Source organism: Lates calcarifer, linkage group LG11, assembly GCF_001640805.2.
Source record: "Lates calcarifer isolate ASB-BC8 linkage group LG11, TLL_Latcal_v3, whole genome shotgun sequence".
Classification (NCBI taxonomy): Eukaryota; Metazoa; Chordata; class Actinopteri; family Centropomidae; genus Lates; species Lates calcarifer.
The window spans coordinates 16,441,257-16,457,365 of NC_066843.1; the positions used below are offsets into that span (position 1 = coordinate 16,441,257).

General features: G+C 42.6%; 1 protein-coding gene across 1 annotated transcript in view; it reads left to right on the plus strand.

Annotated features, from left to right (window-relative positions):
• tnrc18 (trinucleotide repeat containing 18) overlaps positions 1-6,819 on the plus strand; it is a 43,894-nt gene extending 37,075 nt beyond the window's left edge. Inside the window, exons 26-30 of the mRNA XM_018667667.2 lie at positions 274-426; positions 1,565-3,342; positions 3,450-3,686; positions 3,799-3,873; positions 4,211-6,819. Coding sequence (XP_018523183.1) covers positions 274-426; positions 1,565-3,342; positions 3,450-3,686; positions 3,799-3,873; positions 4,211-4,417 — 2,450 coding nt within the window. The 3' untranslated portion in view covers positions 4,418-6,819. The remainder of the gene's footprint in view (positions 1-273; positions 427-1,564; positions 3,343-3,449; positions 3,687-3,798; positions 3,874-4,210) is intronic.
• Positions 6,820-16,109: the final 9,290 nt, after the last annotated feature.

The window sequence follows — 16,109 nt, forward strand, 5'->3', positions numbered from 1 at the left end:
TTGAATTGCAGTCTTTTTGTTAAAGCTTTTGTCAATTTCGGCACATTAGTAGTTGGTAAACCAGGTGCTTCCAGGATGGTGAAGCTTTATGAGGAAATGAGCACAGTCAAAAAGGCATAATGGTGTCAGCTGATAACAGGCCAGTAACAGACAACATATTGCCTTTATTTTTGTGTTTTCTTGAAAAGAAACTTGAATACCAGTGTATGTAAGCATGTGGGTTAAGTTCTCGAGCTAAAGCTTTAAGGCCACTGGCTCTCTGCTTCTGTCCAGGCGCTGAGCCGTCCCCTGCTCTGCTCGTGGCCAGCTGCTCCAGGAGGAGAGTCCGCAAATGCAGCAAAGAGGGCAAGGAAGCAGGAACCAAACCAGAGGAGACCACTCCAAAGATAAAAGGAAAACCTGGTCGCAAACCAAAACCCAAACCAGGTGAGCCGATCACACTGCCTCCCACAGATTGACACATGGAATAATAAAAGTCTTTGTCAGGCCTCTGTTGTCATTTCATGGCTTCATTGGGGCTGGAAGTTGGAGTTTAGTATCATCATTTTTAATAGTCATTACTAATACGCCAACCTCCTTCTTATTCTTCTAATAGGTAATATCTCCTGTGTCTCATTCCACTTCTCTGTAATGGATCAGTGAAATAGTTGGTTGAGACAGCAAATTTTCACTGACGTGTCAAATCTATTAGAATTATTAAAGAAGGAAATGGTAATGTTTCCCACTGGAGGTAAAAAATATTGGAGAGAGTGCTAAAGTAAAACTAATCCAACGCACTTTAAGTACTGCCATCACTTTTGCCATTATTTGCCTTTTTTCTTCTTTGAGTAATTCCATGGGACCAGTAAAGGACATCTCCTCACACACTGGAGGCAAACGTATCATAATGAAGAGATGGATTTCACATTATTTGGCTCAGTGCTCATCATGGAGGCGCAGTGTGTTTCCCTCCTGAGTGCTTTACTTATCCATTTAAGGCAGTTAGAAATTTGCTTCATTTGTGTTTATTAGGAATAATAATAGAAATGAGTTTCCACGTGGTTTGATGCCATCTTTACTGTAACATATTTATCATAGAGACCATTGAAGAGCTAAGCTCAAAAATACTTTTCTCATGTTTTGATGAGTCTTTTTAAAACAGCAAAAGTAGAACAAAAATAGAACAAAAGCTCAGAAACGTCTTCAAACATTTCATATTTGAGCGCGACTGTCATCTCTGATATCAGTTTAATAAATTTACTCAAACAGCTTCTCTGTTGTTCCATTAAAGCTCAGAGTCTGTTACTCTGGCTGTAATACATGGCATGTTGCATGTCTGATTTGCTGACGCCGGCCTTGTTTCAACTGGGTAAGCAGTTCTTAAATGCAGTGTTTTCATTCCAGAATTGTTTCCTTGCTGATTTGTCCACCATTCTCAGCATGTGAGGCTGCAGACCACAAAAATCACACAATGGCCACACAATGAAAACGTCAGCATATCCAGCGTGAACCCATTTACAGTGTAGTTTGGCCAAGAAATAGTTGTTAAACTTTTCCTTGTTTTTCCTTTTTTTTCCTCCCTCAGAAACCTCCATGAATTCAGATGGCCGGGAGAAAACTGATCCTCCGCCTTCCTCCACCCAGCCTCCGGAGAGACTCCAGGCTCCAGCTAAACCTGCACAGGACAGGACCCCGTCTGTCCAGAAGGCTGGTCAGGAGAAGCCCCGCCCCGCATCCCGGCCGACAATGGGAACCCAGGCAAAACCAGGCCGTAAAAGCTCCACCACGTCCCCCGTGAGCAGCCCTACCCTTCCCAACCCAGTGCCCAGGAAGAGCAGCTCGGCCGTCCAGCCTGCTACTTCTAAACCGGCCCGCTCCCTCCCTCCCTCCCTCTACCCCTCCACCTATGGAAAAGTCCTAACTGTGGATCTGTACAGCGAGCCCAACCTCAGCTCGTACAACAACCAGCGCAGAGAAAGAGAGAGTAACAGCAGCGTCAGTCCCACAGCCAACAGACCCATGTCCAGACCCATGGCAACATCTGCCGCGCCCAAGCCCAGTGCTTCATCCACGCCCAGGCCCACCTCTGCCTCCACGCCCAAAACCAAACAGTCCTCAGACCATCACGGCGGCTCCAGACCCGGCCTCAGCTCTGGACTCATTCCCAGCCCCATCTCCAGACTGTCAACAGGCAAACCCAGCTCTACTCTGACTCCCAGACCTTCATCATCATCGTCATCCTCACTGTCGTCATCATCATCATCCAACCCCAGACCTAAACTTAAGATGCCATCCGAACAGTTGTCCCCCAGCTCCAGACCAAACCCCATCTCCAGGCCCAAGCCCAGCCAAGGGCAGAGTGACGGGGGCTCTGCAGTGAGGCGGAAGCCCCTGTCTGCAGAGCCTCTCGTGAAGCTGGACCACGAAGGTGTCACCTCACCGAAGACCAAGAAGACCAAGGCTTTGATGTTGCTCGAGGGTCGGGGCGTTAGACGAGATCACGCCCCCATCGCCACGGCCTCGACCAATCAGAAACTGCTAAAAGATAAGCTGAGAGCTCCAGAAAGAGAGAGCCTGCCAGAGAAAGACTCCACCTACAAAGCACCAATGCTGGCTAAGGAGAAGGCAGACAGTCGCGGAAGAGGACCGGAGATGGACACCAGAGAGGAGAAAGTTAAAAAGGAAGAAAGAAAGGAGGTGGACAAGAGAGAGGAGAGAAAGATCAAAGAGGAATCTCAGAGCAGCAGCAGCTCAGAGTCGGAAGAAGAAGCAGAGAAAGGGAAGATGAAGAAAAAGAAGAAATGCACCTCAAGCTGCTCTTCCTCCTCTTCATCCTGCTCGGGATCCTCCTCGTCCTCTTCATCATCTTCGTCCTCGTCATCCTCGTCCTCCACTGACGACTCCTCCTGCAGCTCAGATGAAGAGAGGACCCCTACACCTCCACCGGGCCCCGTCTCCCCGCCTCCAGCGCCGGACAAGCCAAAAGAAGAGACGAAAGAGGAAGAGGAAGAACAGGAGGTAAAGAAGGAGGCAGAGGTGAAGGTGGAGGAGGAGGAAGAACTGTCACCTCCCTCACAGTCTCCCTCTCCGTCAACCTCTCCGACCCCCGCTGCTTCTGCTCCTACTAAACCTGTTAAACCGGCCACAGGGAAAGGCTCCGGGCAAAGAGGTCGTCCTCCAAAACCGAAGCCCAGCGGAGGAGAGGGGAAGGTGGGGAGACCAAAGCGGAGAGAGGGGGTTCACCTCCCCACCACCAAGGAGCTGGCTAAACGTCAGAGGCTTCCCAGTGTGGAGAACAGGCCCAAGATTTCTGCTTTCCTTCCAGCCAGACAGCTCTGGAAGTGGTTTGGAAAACCTACTCAGGTGAGGAGAGAAATCATATGTAATCAGAAAAAATTAATGGCTGTCATTTTAAATAGACATCTTCCTTTCACTCTGTGACCAGTTTGTCCTCTTATGTCCACCTCCAGAGACGTGGTATGAAGGGCAAAGCTAAGAAGCTCTTCTATAAGGCCATTGTTCGTGGCCGAGAGATGATCCGCATCGGCGACTGTGCCGTGTTCCTGTCTGCTGGCCGGCCCAACCTGCCCTTCATTGGCCGTATCCAGAGCATGTGGGAGTCCTGGGGCAGCAACATGGTGGTCAGGGTCAACTGGTTCTACCATCCAGAGGAGACAAACCCCGGCAAGAAACTCACTGACAAGAAGGTAAGAGTTTTTACTGGTGGCCAGATGAAGGTCAAACTGTGAAATGAGTGCAACTAAGCAGACCAATAAGTGACGTAATACGACCTCCTACAATCATATCTGTCCTCTCCAGAACTGGGATCAGATGTGCGGTCAGTCTTTACCAGCAGCCCTGCACTCTTCTATCCAGAGGAAAGACTTCATGGAGGTGAGAGGAAAATTAATTATTTTACCTGTGTTTTCAGTTCTGCTCCTCAGGCTGTAAAATCGTGATGCTTTTTAATGTAAGACTAATGAGGACCAGACAGTATGGAGCCTTGAAACTTACAAGTTATCAGACAAGTCAGAATTATAATCATGAATACATGAATAAATTGTACTATTAGTTAAGTAACTAAAGTGGAATGTAAAAGGAAATATAAAGCTTTATATGTTTCCTTTAACCTCCAATAAGTTGATTTAAAAAGCATAATTAGCTGTGTTTTCATCCATGATACACCGTACACAGCAGTTTTAGAATAAAAGCGTCTGTGTCTCTGTCGCAGCGTGCCCTGTACCAGTCGTCTCACAGCGACGAGAATGACGTGCAGACGGTCAGCCACAAGTGCCTGGTGGTAAGTGTGGATGAGTATGAGCAGATGACCCACACACGCCGCTACGCCGATAGTGAAGACCTCTACTACTTGGCCGGCACCTATGAACCCACCACTGGCATGATCTTCAACACAGACGGAGTCCCAGTCATATGCTAAAACGAAAAACACAAACATGTACGAGTCGCTGAAACCAAATCGTGGACTGACTTACCAACTTTGGACCTCACTGGGAGTCAAACACAACCCGTGGTCTTTCCAAGTCTAATCACTGATCTTCACTCACGATGGATCTTTTCTCAGCCGTGACTCAATGAACTGAACCGCTCCGATACCATGATACACTTCAAACAAACTGTCATGAACAGCTACTACTACTACAGAGACAGGAGACACTACAGACAGTATTAAAAGGAACAAGTCTCCTGAAACATTTGCACACACAGACTCCATCAACACATACTGTTTTGCTTCTTGTGTTCATGGGAAAGTTTCAGAACACGTATGAGTACTTCAGTCTCCATTTACATGTAAATATACCCTGCATAAACACAGACACATATTTACACTCACATGCACAGACACATGTAAATACTCACCCCCATGTAACACACACACACAGTTATATAGAGGAAAATATGAGTGTTTTATTTTCATGTAATAGATTTATGTCAGAGTACTTTTTTCTAAAGAGGTAAACAGTCAAGAAGCTTTAATGAACTGTGAATGATGATACAGGAGAGAGGCTCGTGTCTGTCCATCCGTCCTCTCCTGCCCCCGGCAGGACGGACAGACAGATGCGCGCACACACACGCCGGTGGTGTGACGTTGTGATTATGATGTTGCCGTGGTGATGTTACAGTCATGTTACAGTCATATAAATGTATCTACAGAACAGCAGGAGCGACAGACAGACGCAAAAAGAGAAAGAGATGCACAGAAAGAGAGAGGTAGAGACTCCTTCCATTGCTGTCCAACAGAGAGCACTTAAAAAACACTTAAACTCTGTCCTCCTTTAATTTAACCCCTTCAGTTCCCCTTGACAATCCTAACTCGGGCAGGCAAACTGTCCGTGAGCTACTAAAACTTCTGACTCCCTCAGAGACTCAGGCTTAAGAGAGAGGAAGGAATCTTGTACTATTAAAAGCACTTCCCATTTTCATCTTTGAGTTCCTTAACTTAAAGGAAAAATCCACCCAGAGACACTTTGAACACTATGAAACAAAAGCAGCTGCTGTTGATGTATCTTTTTTTGTTGTTCTGCCCATTTTGCACTGAGGCTGAACAACAGTACAGGGAAAAATGGATCATACAGGAGGTGCCACAAGATGTGGTGCGTCCAGGCCTGTGTGGGGGGTGTTGAAAAGCATTCTGGGAAACGTAGAACACCCTTTTTTTGTAAGAAAAATTGGGAATGGGTAACCAAGTAAAGTAAACTACAACACTTGACTCACAAAGTAACTCCATGAATGCACTGAACAAGACAAGCTGGTATATAAACAGTGTAGGAGTCCCAGCGGGTGGATTTTTCCTTTTATTTTAAGGTGTTTTCAGGGTTGTAAAGACTGCAGTCAGTCCAAGATGCATCAAGGTCATGGCACTGATACACAGTATAAAGCTGCCAGCACTGATTAGATCAACATAACTCAATTTTTAACACTCATCTTCCACAGTTTGGCTTCATTCATTCAGTTTGGCTGCAGTGTTTGCAACCTCTAAATGTCCTGTGTTAAATGTCTCTTATATTTCTTTTGCTTCTGCTGTTTTATGGATGTCCATCTTACCCTCCTATGATCACATTTCTCCCTCCAGGCAATCATATTTGACATGAGTGCACTTTGAATGAGCTCCGCTGCGGAGGAGACTCTGACTGGGAGTCCTGTATGTCTTCCTAGAGAATTTGATAAACCCCACCCCACTTTCCCACCGCTCTCGCTGCCTCTCCTCTGCATGCAGTGATGCCCCTTTGACCCTTAGCCACAGACAAACAAACAAACAAACAAACACACGCGACCACGTCCCTTTTACACGTTGTTCTTTTTGTGTCTCTTAGCTGCTTTTGAATTTTTTCTATGTGCCTAGTTTAACCGTTTTTTAGGGTGAGACTGTTGAATGTCGTGCTCAGGGTTGTGAGCGTTTTGGGTGGCCTTACTCTCTCAGGCCTTATGATGATGATTCGTCAAATCACTCTCTTAGGTCCCGCCCCCTACTCCCGCCCATTATCCTCGGCTCATTTAGGTGCTGGGGAGAAATCAGATTGGTATTTTCTCCAGTCTGCTGAGATTGGGAAATACCGTTCTTCTTTGTGATTTATAGTTTAAACAACCCTCCGTTCCTGAGCTCTTAACCCACTTAGTTACACTATTGTGTATAAAGTGTGTATCAGATATATCTGTATCTATATACAGTATATAGTATACTGTATATACAGAATATATCTGTGATTATCGTGTTGATTTTCTTGTATGTTTCTTACCACATTGCCCTCTCTCTGCTTAACTGCAGAGATTGAAGATTGTCTTGTTGATATTCAATAGGTTTAATATTTTCTACTCTCTTGAGATCTTTTGGTTTTGTCTGGATTTGTCTGATTTTATTATAGTCTATATCATGTTTTTACTCACGCTGATACGGCTGTGTGACGTCTGGAGGACGACCCAAGATGTTAATGTTGTTAATGTGATACTTTCCTGACAAACGCCAAAAGACGTCCGCCGGTATAGCAGCATTTCAGCGCACGTTTGTACAAAATCCAGACATGATAGCCACCCAGTAAAACAAGTGGATTTGTGCTAGTTGTATTGAAGTGTTCAACAGTACAGAGTGATTATGTGTTTTTTCAGAATACAATCAATGAGAAAATTATCTAAGCAGCTCCTCAGGCTGTCAGCTTCAGCTGAACAGACAGAAATGTGAAAAAAATGAAAAAAAAAAATGAAGAAAAAAATGATTCAGGTGTACCTCAGCCGTTGGGATGGTAATGGATAGACAGGTCGTACCGGTGTTTGCAGAGTGTTAAAGTGCCCCGTTATGAATCTTTGTTTACCCCTGAAGCTGCTCAAGCACTTTTTTCCCCTGTGTGTGTGTGTGTGTGTGTGTGTGTGAGGAGAGAGAGTGTGTGAGATAGAGAGGGAGGCTGATAAGACATCACACTTATCCCCTTGTATTACCACATACACACACACACACACATACACACTTACACACTTTGTGTGTTATTGCCTTCCACTCTATTTGCCCCCTATCTCCATCCAAAGCCCAGCCTTAGGCCTTCAAACAGGGTCCAACACACACACACACACACACGAACACAAACACTTATTCCCCACTTCACCTTCATTTTCATTTGGTGTTATATGTTTTAAGAGCCTGACTTTATATATGTTCTTTCTATCACCAGTTATGTGTTTTACTTTTGGTCTTTAAATTTTTAGTTTTTTCTCTGATTTATTTTTCTCATTTCTGTTTTTTTTTTTTTTTTCCCCACGCACGTTCCTGTCATTTTTTCCCCCTTTGCTTCCCCTCTCTGAACAATCGTCCACGCCTCTCAAGCAATACTGCTGACAGGCACTGGGAGCTAGCTGCTAGAGAGAGAGAGAGAGAGAGAGAGAGAGAGAGAGAGAGAGAGAGAGAGAGAGAGAGAGAGGAATGGGAGAGAGGGCAAAAGAGAGAATGGGAGAGAGAGAGAGAGGTGGACTGGAGGCTGGTTCTTCGTCTGCTGTTCCTTCAGTATCGTTATCGTCCTGTTACAGAAAAAAAGATTATTTTGAAAATGAATAGAAAAATCATCTAAGTTTTGTAAATGATCCTTCACTGTCGAGGGGATAAAAAGCTATCAGAATATACTTTGTACACATGTTTAATCTTGTAAAAATGCAAAAAGAATACATTTTAGAGATAAATCTGAAACCAGATATATTCTGTCGCCCTATACTGTATGTGTAAGGACATTTTTTCTTTTTTTTTTTTTTTTTACAGACAGCAACCACGTTTATCAGTGTTTCTTTTAAATTGTTTTAGTAACTCAATATTTTATAGTTAATCAATAAACAGATGGAACTGTACTTTGGGTGTTCTGTGAGTCTCTGGCATGAAAACAAAGCAGTTTAATTTCTTTGAGCTCTTTTCTGATATCAGTGCTTTTTGATGACGTTAGTGTTCCTTTTGAACTGTTAAACTGCTGCAGCTTACCCTTTCATCCCTCTCTTTGACTGGGTTTGCCATTTCAGTCATAAATTTACAAGAAACAGGGAACACAGCTTTGCTTCATTATTAATTTTACTTACTCCAACGTGACATCTTGACAAAGCATCTGAGAGATTTTTTGGAGGAGTAGTTTGTTACTTTGCTTTCTGAGAGTTAGATGCGAGGACCACTCTTATAAGGCTATGACTAACTTACTGTTAGCTTAGCACAAAGGCTGGTAACAGGGGGAAACAGCTATTATATTATAAACACATTATATTACTTTTTTAAAACTGAAATGGGTTTATGTACAGCACTACTTATGGAGTGGGAGTAGTACAGGAGAGGAGACTGTAGAAAGATACTTGCCTACTCCCAGTCAAGAAAAACTCCAGCACTTAACGTCTTGTAGAAAGGCTAATTGTCCTTTTTAAACTTCAAGTTTTCGTACAAATTGAACAGACAAGATATAACATATTAATCAGTGAGCTTTAGAGGTGCTGGTAGCTGAATTTTGTTACCTTTGGACAGAGCCAAGCTAGCAGTTTCCCCATTTCCAGTCATAATGCTAAGCTAAGCTAACTGGCTGTTGGCTCTAGCTTCTTATTTACCACACAGGCATGAGTGTGGCATCAATCTTCTCATCTAATTCTCAGCAAGAAATCCAATAAGTGCTTCTCCTAAAATGTCAAATTATTCCTTTAACAGAATAGCAATCATCACAGCAAATATTCAGCTCAGTACAATTTTGCTTTAATCTTTCTCCCATCTCCTTGTCTCCTGCAGTTCTCACTGTCACCAGAGGGGGCAGATCACCCACCAAAATTAACTGCTTTCTTTTTTTTCCTTTGCTTTGGTGCCTTGTTTCAGTTTGTGTGGCCTGCCCCTTTAATCAACAGTGGACTCCATCAGGCCTCCATTTTGGCAGCCCAGTAATGAAGCTGCTGGTTGTGATAAAATGGAGGAAAGTTCAGCTTCCTTTGGTGAGCTGCAGAGCTGACCGCGGGAGACACATTTTCCACTGCTGACCGTTCATGACTGGCAAGGGTGTGTGTGTGTGTGTGTGTGTGTGTGTGTGTGTGTGTGTTTGTCTTCTGAATTCCTGTGTGTCCACGTGTAATTAAATCTTTGCTGACATGAACTGAGTGTGTGTTCCTGTTTCATGGCGAGAGCAGCAGTCAGGGGTTCGGCCGCCTCTCTGTTTCCCCCAAAGGACCAACATCAGCATAACATCAGAACCTGCTGGGAGCTTCCTCTGACACATGTACACACACACACACACACACACACACCCTGATACACTACACAGGCACAGAAAGGTATCCACACATCCTAACACACACTGGCACACACTCTCTCCATCCTACCTCAGCAGCGCTCCACACACCCTCCAGTGGGTGTGTCAGCATGCAGGGCTCTGATTGGCCGACAGCACATGAACAGGGGTGTTCTATTGGCTGAGGCTTCATTACAGTTTGAACACAGGGAGCAGAGGGAGCCAAGATGCAAGTGTGTGTGGGTGTGTGTGCATGCGCTTGTGTATATGTGAGTGTTTGCACTCATTACTGTTGAATCCCCCCACCTCCTCTTTCTTTCTTTACTCCTTAGGTCTTCCTGGCAGCTGTGTGTGTGTGTGTGTGTGTGTGTGTGTGTGTGTATAGTGTGTGTTTGTGTGAGTGAGTGTCGCACACTGGTTTCCCAGGAGACAGGTATCTGAGTGAGGGGGCGTTCAAACGCACACTGAGCACTAACAGTTTGAAAGGCTTGTTATTCAGACTGGAGTCTGCTCACTAACTTTCAGAACTCTGTGTTTGTCCTTTAAGTCTGTTTTGTCAGAAAAAGAAAAAATAAAAGTTTTTTGTATGGATTTCCAACTCTTTCTTTCTCTTCCTTCCCTGTCTTTCTGTCTTTCTTTCATTCTCAGCTCTGTCCCTCTCAGATTACTTGTGTTTTTCCACCCGTGTTTTCCTATTTGTTGTCAGAGACGTCAACCTGAAATAATGTTCCTGAAATGTGTGATGTTATTATGAAGCTGAATTTCTGGAATACAGGTGTTAGTCTAGCAGCTTAGTGCAGTCATTCCCCAAAGGTAACAAAATCCACCTATCAGCACCTCTAAAACCTACTAATTTACATATTATATCTTCATTGTTTGGATTAAACAAACACAATATATTCATTCATCCATTCATTCATTTATTATCTATATCACTTATCTGTTAAGGGTCACAGGGAAGCTGGAACCTATCCCAGCTGACACTGGGCGAGAGGTGGCAAATATGTAAAAACAACAATTAGTGGTTTTGTGAGGGTTTTTAGTCAATACCACTGTTATATTTGTATGTCAAGTATGGCCTAGTAGCTTGCAAGTAGCTTAGCTTAGCATTAAGCCTGGCTCACCAAAGTTTAATGATTGGCTAACCATCACTTCCAAAGATCACTGATTAATAAGTTATGTGTTAATTGTTCAATATCACAGTGTCAAAACAGCATTTCTGGTTTTAGGGAGAATTAAGTACTTTAACTGTTTTGTAGCAAACAGCATCCTAACTAACTAACTCTTTTTGCTAAGGTAGGCTAATTACCTCCTGGCTCTTGCTCCATACTTGACTCACAGAATGATATTCATCTTCTCAGAAAGCAAGGGAGCATATTTAAGCTCCCTAATCATGAACCCTCATTTGTGAACTGTCTCTGGTGTCAGATATTCTGAGTGCTGATGTATCCAGTGTCAGAGTGAGAGGAGGTTTAGACTGTACTGTGTGTACATGTCTACATTTCACCTGGGTACAGTATCAGTTTGTGGATGCGCATGTGTGCGTGTTAAAGTAGTGGTGTTACTCTAGTAGAAATACAAAAGATGGTCTGATTACTTTTTATTATATTACGAGGTTTGAGCCCCAGCGGTGAAAGAGAACATCTTTCTATAGGTCCATTAGCCATAACAGAGTAACTGAAGTTTACTCTATAACTCATACTTTTTCAAAAGTAGTTCAACACTTGATCGGGGATCTAATGAAGTGAAAGTTCTGATGTCACAGTGAGAAAAAGCTGCTCTGTTACAGAGGTAGGAATAGTTGTTTAATTTCCACCCTCTGCATGTTTGTATGATATATATGTATATGTGTGTGTGTGTGTGTGAGTGAGTGCGCATCCTTTGTTTTCTCTGGCTTTTGATCTCTTTCTCTCGCTCCACACTGTGTCTCTTGTTCTTTTGCCTCCTGTGATAAATTTGAATGTGAAATGACAACTGAGCCTTACAAATATTAGTTCAGAGTGCGATCCCACTGTGGTGTGTGTGTGTGTGTGTGTGTGAGAGAGTGTGTGAGTGAATGCATGTCCGTGTGTATGTGCATGCGTGTGCGTGTGTGATGTACTGCATATCAATTAGCTATCTATTATTCATGCTGACAACGTAATGAATGAAACATCACAGTCTTTGTATTTCAGGCATGTTTACTCTCTCTCTCTCTCTCTCTCTCTCTCTCTCTCTCGCTCTCTCTCTCTCTCTCTCTCTCTCTCTCTCACACACACACACACACACACACACACACACACACACACACACACACACACAGCTGCTGTTGTGGGTATTTAGACAGGAGTGACAGTGTGAATGAAATCCCATTGTAGCAGTGAAGACGAGGTGATGCCCACTGAATACCTGACAACTGAATCCAGCTCCAGACTGCCAACTCCTGCTAATGAAGTAGCAAGGGCATAATTTACACTAAGGACGAATGGGACATGATTAAGTCTCTAACATTTCTCTCAACAGTGTCCTCTGACTGCCCAGCTGCCACAATCCAGAGAGGGAAGGACTTGATAACCATGTTAATACACTCATCTGTTTTGCCTTCATTTGTCAGGAGCAGCAGTAAGTGTGTTACTTCAGTGTTTTCCCCTGGGTTTTGCCTCTCGGGCTACATACAGGCTACCCTAACCCTCTGATTATTGGAGGTGTCATAAGATGCAGCCTGAGAGGAAGCTCTGCAGACACTACCATACCCAGGCCTGAAAACAGTACTTCCACCTCCTCCTCATTTGTAGGGAGGAGGTGGAAGTACTGTTTTGATGCAAATACAGTATTGTAGACCAGTAAAACTAAATGTGATTTTTGGTGTCATGGAAGCAGAAATATTGCAGCCTGAGGGAAGACCAGGAGAACCACATATGAAACATTTGACCACTAAACTGTATCTAATCAAATGTTGTTTTTTATGATTTGTCTGTTTCTCTCATTACAGTGCTGTGCAGAACAGTAATGTCATTGTGTGGTATAGGCTAGTATACTGCCAAAATGCACTACCTTAATATTCAGTCAAATCTTAGTCAAACCCAGAGTCTGACTTGTTGATATTTATTTTTGCTATATATTTGTTATGCCATAGACATGTATAATTTAAAAAATAAATAAATAAATAAAAAAAACTTCAAATGTGCATTTACACTAAAACACAGTTCAAAATCAAACTACTTACACAGCTAAAGCTATTAAACCAAGTTTTGGTCAACAGAGTTCTCAGTAAGAATAAAAGCAGCTGAACTAGTCCTGCTGATAAGATGCTAGCCTAGCTTAGCAGAGTGGTACTGCTGGCTGAAATCTCAACTTTCAAATCAAATGGAGTTGAAAATCTGGTTTGGTAATGTTACTTAGTAAAATGTATTAAATTGTAAATTCATTTATCATGTTAATTTCAAGGTAATTATAAACAATGTTAGATGGAAATCTGAAAGAACACATCTTGTTTGTGGGCACAGCTGACAGAAAATGAAGGTATTACATGAGGAAGATCAAGGCTGCCACCTGTAGGAGAGGACCCACACTCACCACCCAGGACGTTTTCTGTCATATTTCATTTTTATATCTTGTTACACAGAGACAGACTGTTTTTATCGTCCTCTATCCATCCTACTTATGAGATGTATCTGTGCATTGTGTCACTTATCAGGATCCCTCTCCGTCTGTCCTTCAGGCCAGTCCCTTCTTCTCTGATTTTCCCTCTTTTCTCCCATCTCATCCATCACCGCTCCATCCTCTCTCTCTCCTCGTCCCTACAAACCTTCATGTTTTAGCCATTTTTCATCATCTTCTCCTTTCACTCTTCTGCCCTCCTCTACTTCTTTCACCTTGGTTATGCTCTCAGTCTTTTCTCTGTTTCCTCTGTCGGCCTTCTCTTTCTCCCTGCACCCCTCTTTTTGTTGTTTCTCTGCTCTGTTTCTTTAACAAAGTAGAGCTCATTAGGTTTGGTCGCCTTTTACTACCAAACACAAAAAGAAGAAATGGTAAAAGGAGGATTAATAAGTTACGGTTTCCTGAGAGTATTAGTATATAGCAGTATTTCTCACCCTTGTCTTTCTGTAGTCGAAGGAGTCCTCTTTTTTTACACATATCTCCAAGTTACAGAGGAGAACTGAAATATCAACACTAGAGTTCAGTGCCCTTGACATTAAATGTCCCACTTTCTCCAAAAAAAGGCAGAATATATTGGTGATACCAAAATATGTGGACATGGTTGATAAGTGCCAATCCACAGTCCTTTCAGTAAGACTGCTGGGTGCTATTCATTTAGATTTCTACTGAGAAGTTGATTTAAAAAAAAAAAACAGATTTGCATAATCTCTTTGTCGCAGCCTTCCCTTATATAATTTTTTTTTGTGTCATTTGCTTTTATAATATAATATATAAAAAAAATTTAACTGTCAAAAGTTGAAGGACGCCCTATTTTCCCAGTTTTTATTTAAGCAGTGAAGAACTGTAAATGGTACAAAGGTCAGCAGTAAACTGTCCAACATTAAAAACAAAAAACCTTGATCATGTAAATTTAATGGAAAAAAGGCGATGAAGAAACTGTTTAACTTACAGCTTTCCTACAACAATGGAGATGAATGAGGCCAACAAGCTGTGTTACTACTTCTTCTGATGTATTATTAGGACCATACTGTTCTATAGGAAGTAGTTCTGACATAACAAAGTGAGAAAATGTTAAGAAAATAAGGACGTCAGACTGGTTGGTCAGAGGTTCATTCTACAGCAAAGTAATGACCCAAAACATTAGAAGAACAGAACGAGACAGTGGCTTCATGTGAAGAAGACCAGCTCAGTCTCCAGGCTTAAAGCCAGTGGATCTGGTTTGGGATGAACTGGACAGAAGGTGATGGTGACCGACAAGTGCAGCACATTTGTGGAAACTTCTGCAACAGTGTTAGGACAAATTTACCAAACAATGTTCTATTTCTGGTGGCACGGTGGGGCAGTGGTTAGAGCTGTCACCTCACAGTAATAAGGTTCAGGGGTTAAGCCCCTGTTTGCCCAGGGCTTTTTTATTTTTATTTTTTGAGTTTGCATGTTCTCCCTGTGCCTGCGTGGGTTCTCTCCAGGTACTCCAGCTTCCTTCCACAGTCCAAAGACACTAGGTCAATTGGTGACTCTAAATTGCCCATAGGTGTGAATGTGAGTGTGAATGGTTGTTTGTCTATATGTGTTGGTCCTGCGATGTCAGCTGCGATGTGCTTCCAGTACCCCCTGTGACCCTTAACAGATAAGCTGTATAGATAATGGATGGATGAATGAATGTTTCATTTCCATTGTAAAGAAAGTAAGAAAGAATACCACATGTGTGTTCAGCTGCAAACGATTCAGAGTATATTAAGTCTAAGGTTTAAGATTCAATCATTTCTTTTTGTTAAATGTCCAGTTGTTTATTTGTTCTATGCTTTAATTTACATTTAAAAAATGGAAAAAAACTGAAGCACCCTAAAAGTTAGACCAGGACTATATAAATGTCTGGGTAATTATTGATAGATTCTGATTATTGAGGCATCATTATGTTGTAATCATACGTGTCTGTTTACTAACATCGCATTTGTGATAACAAGATATAAGACAAGGAAGTTACTAGAAAGAAGGTGACTGGCCAGTCAAACAGTTTCAGATGTCATTTTGATATCAAATGTATTTTTACAAATGTCTTCCCATAGAAATCTGTCCTGCTTCCCTCTTTAATTGGTTTGATCTACACCACGGAGACAGTAAAGAAGAAGAGCAACACTTTTTACTGATGTGAAAATGCCACATGTAGCATTTTCACATCAGTAAATGGACCTCATTTATTCAAACAAACAAGACTGGAGTTGCATTCTGCATTTTGTGGCACAGAGTGACACTGATTTATGGCACAAGAAAGGAAGAGGACACCATTTGTCCAGGTTTCTTGCAAAAACAGATGTTTAAACAGGCCCAAAGATAAATCTAATGGAACAATTTGTTGAAGGAAGCAGTGGGTTTAGGAGGCACATGTTAATTTAACTAACAATAATACTGCTTGGTTTATCAGAATTTGCTTAATTTGCTCATACAGAGTCATCAGAATCCATTTGAAAAGCATATACAGAATATAGATCTTTAAAACACAGCAACAGTAAAACACTGAGTGGAGAACAGACTACCAGACCTCTTTACCCTTCCACTGTCTCCTCCATCTTGCCTCTCCTCCTCATCTCCTCTTCTCTACAGTATGTGGAGCAGAATGACTAATGATCAGTTGCTCTGTCACACGCCAGAGACTTTCTTTCCCTGCAGCCACATCCAAAATTAGCACACACACACACACACACACACACACATACCCACACATGCATGCACACACACAAACACCCAGATATT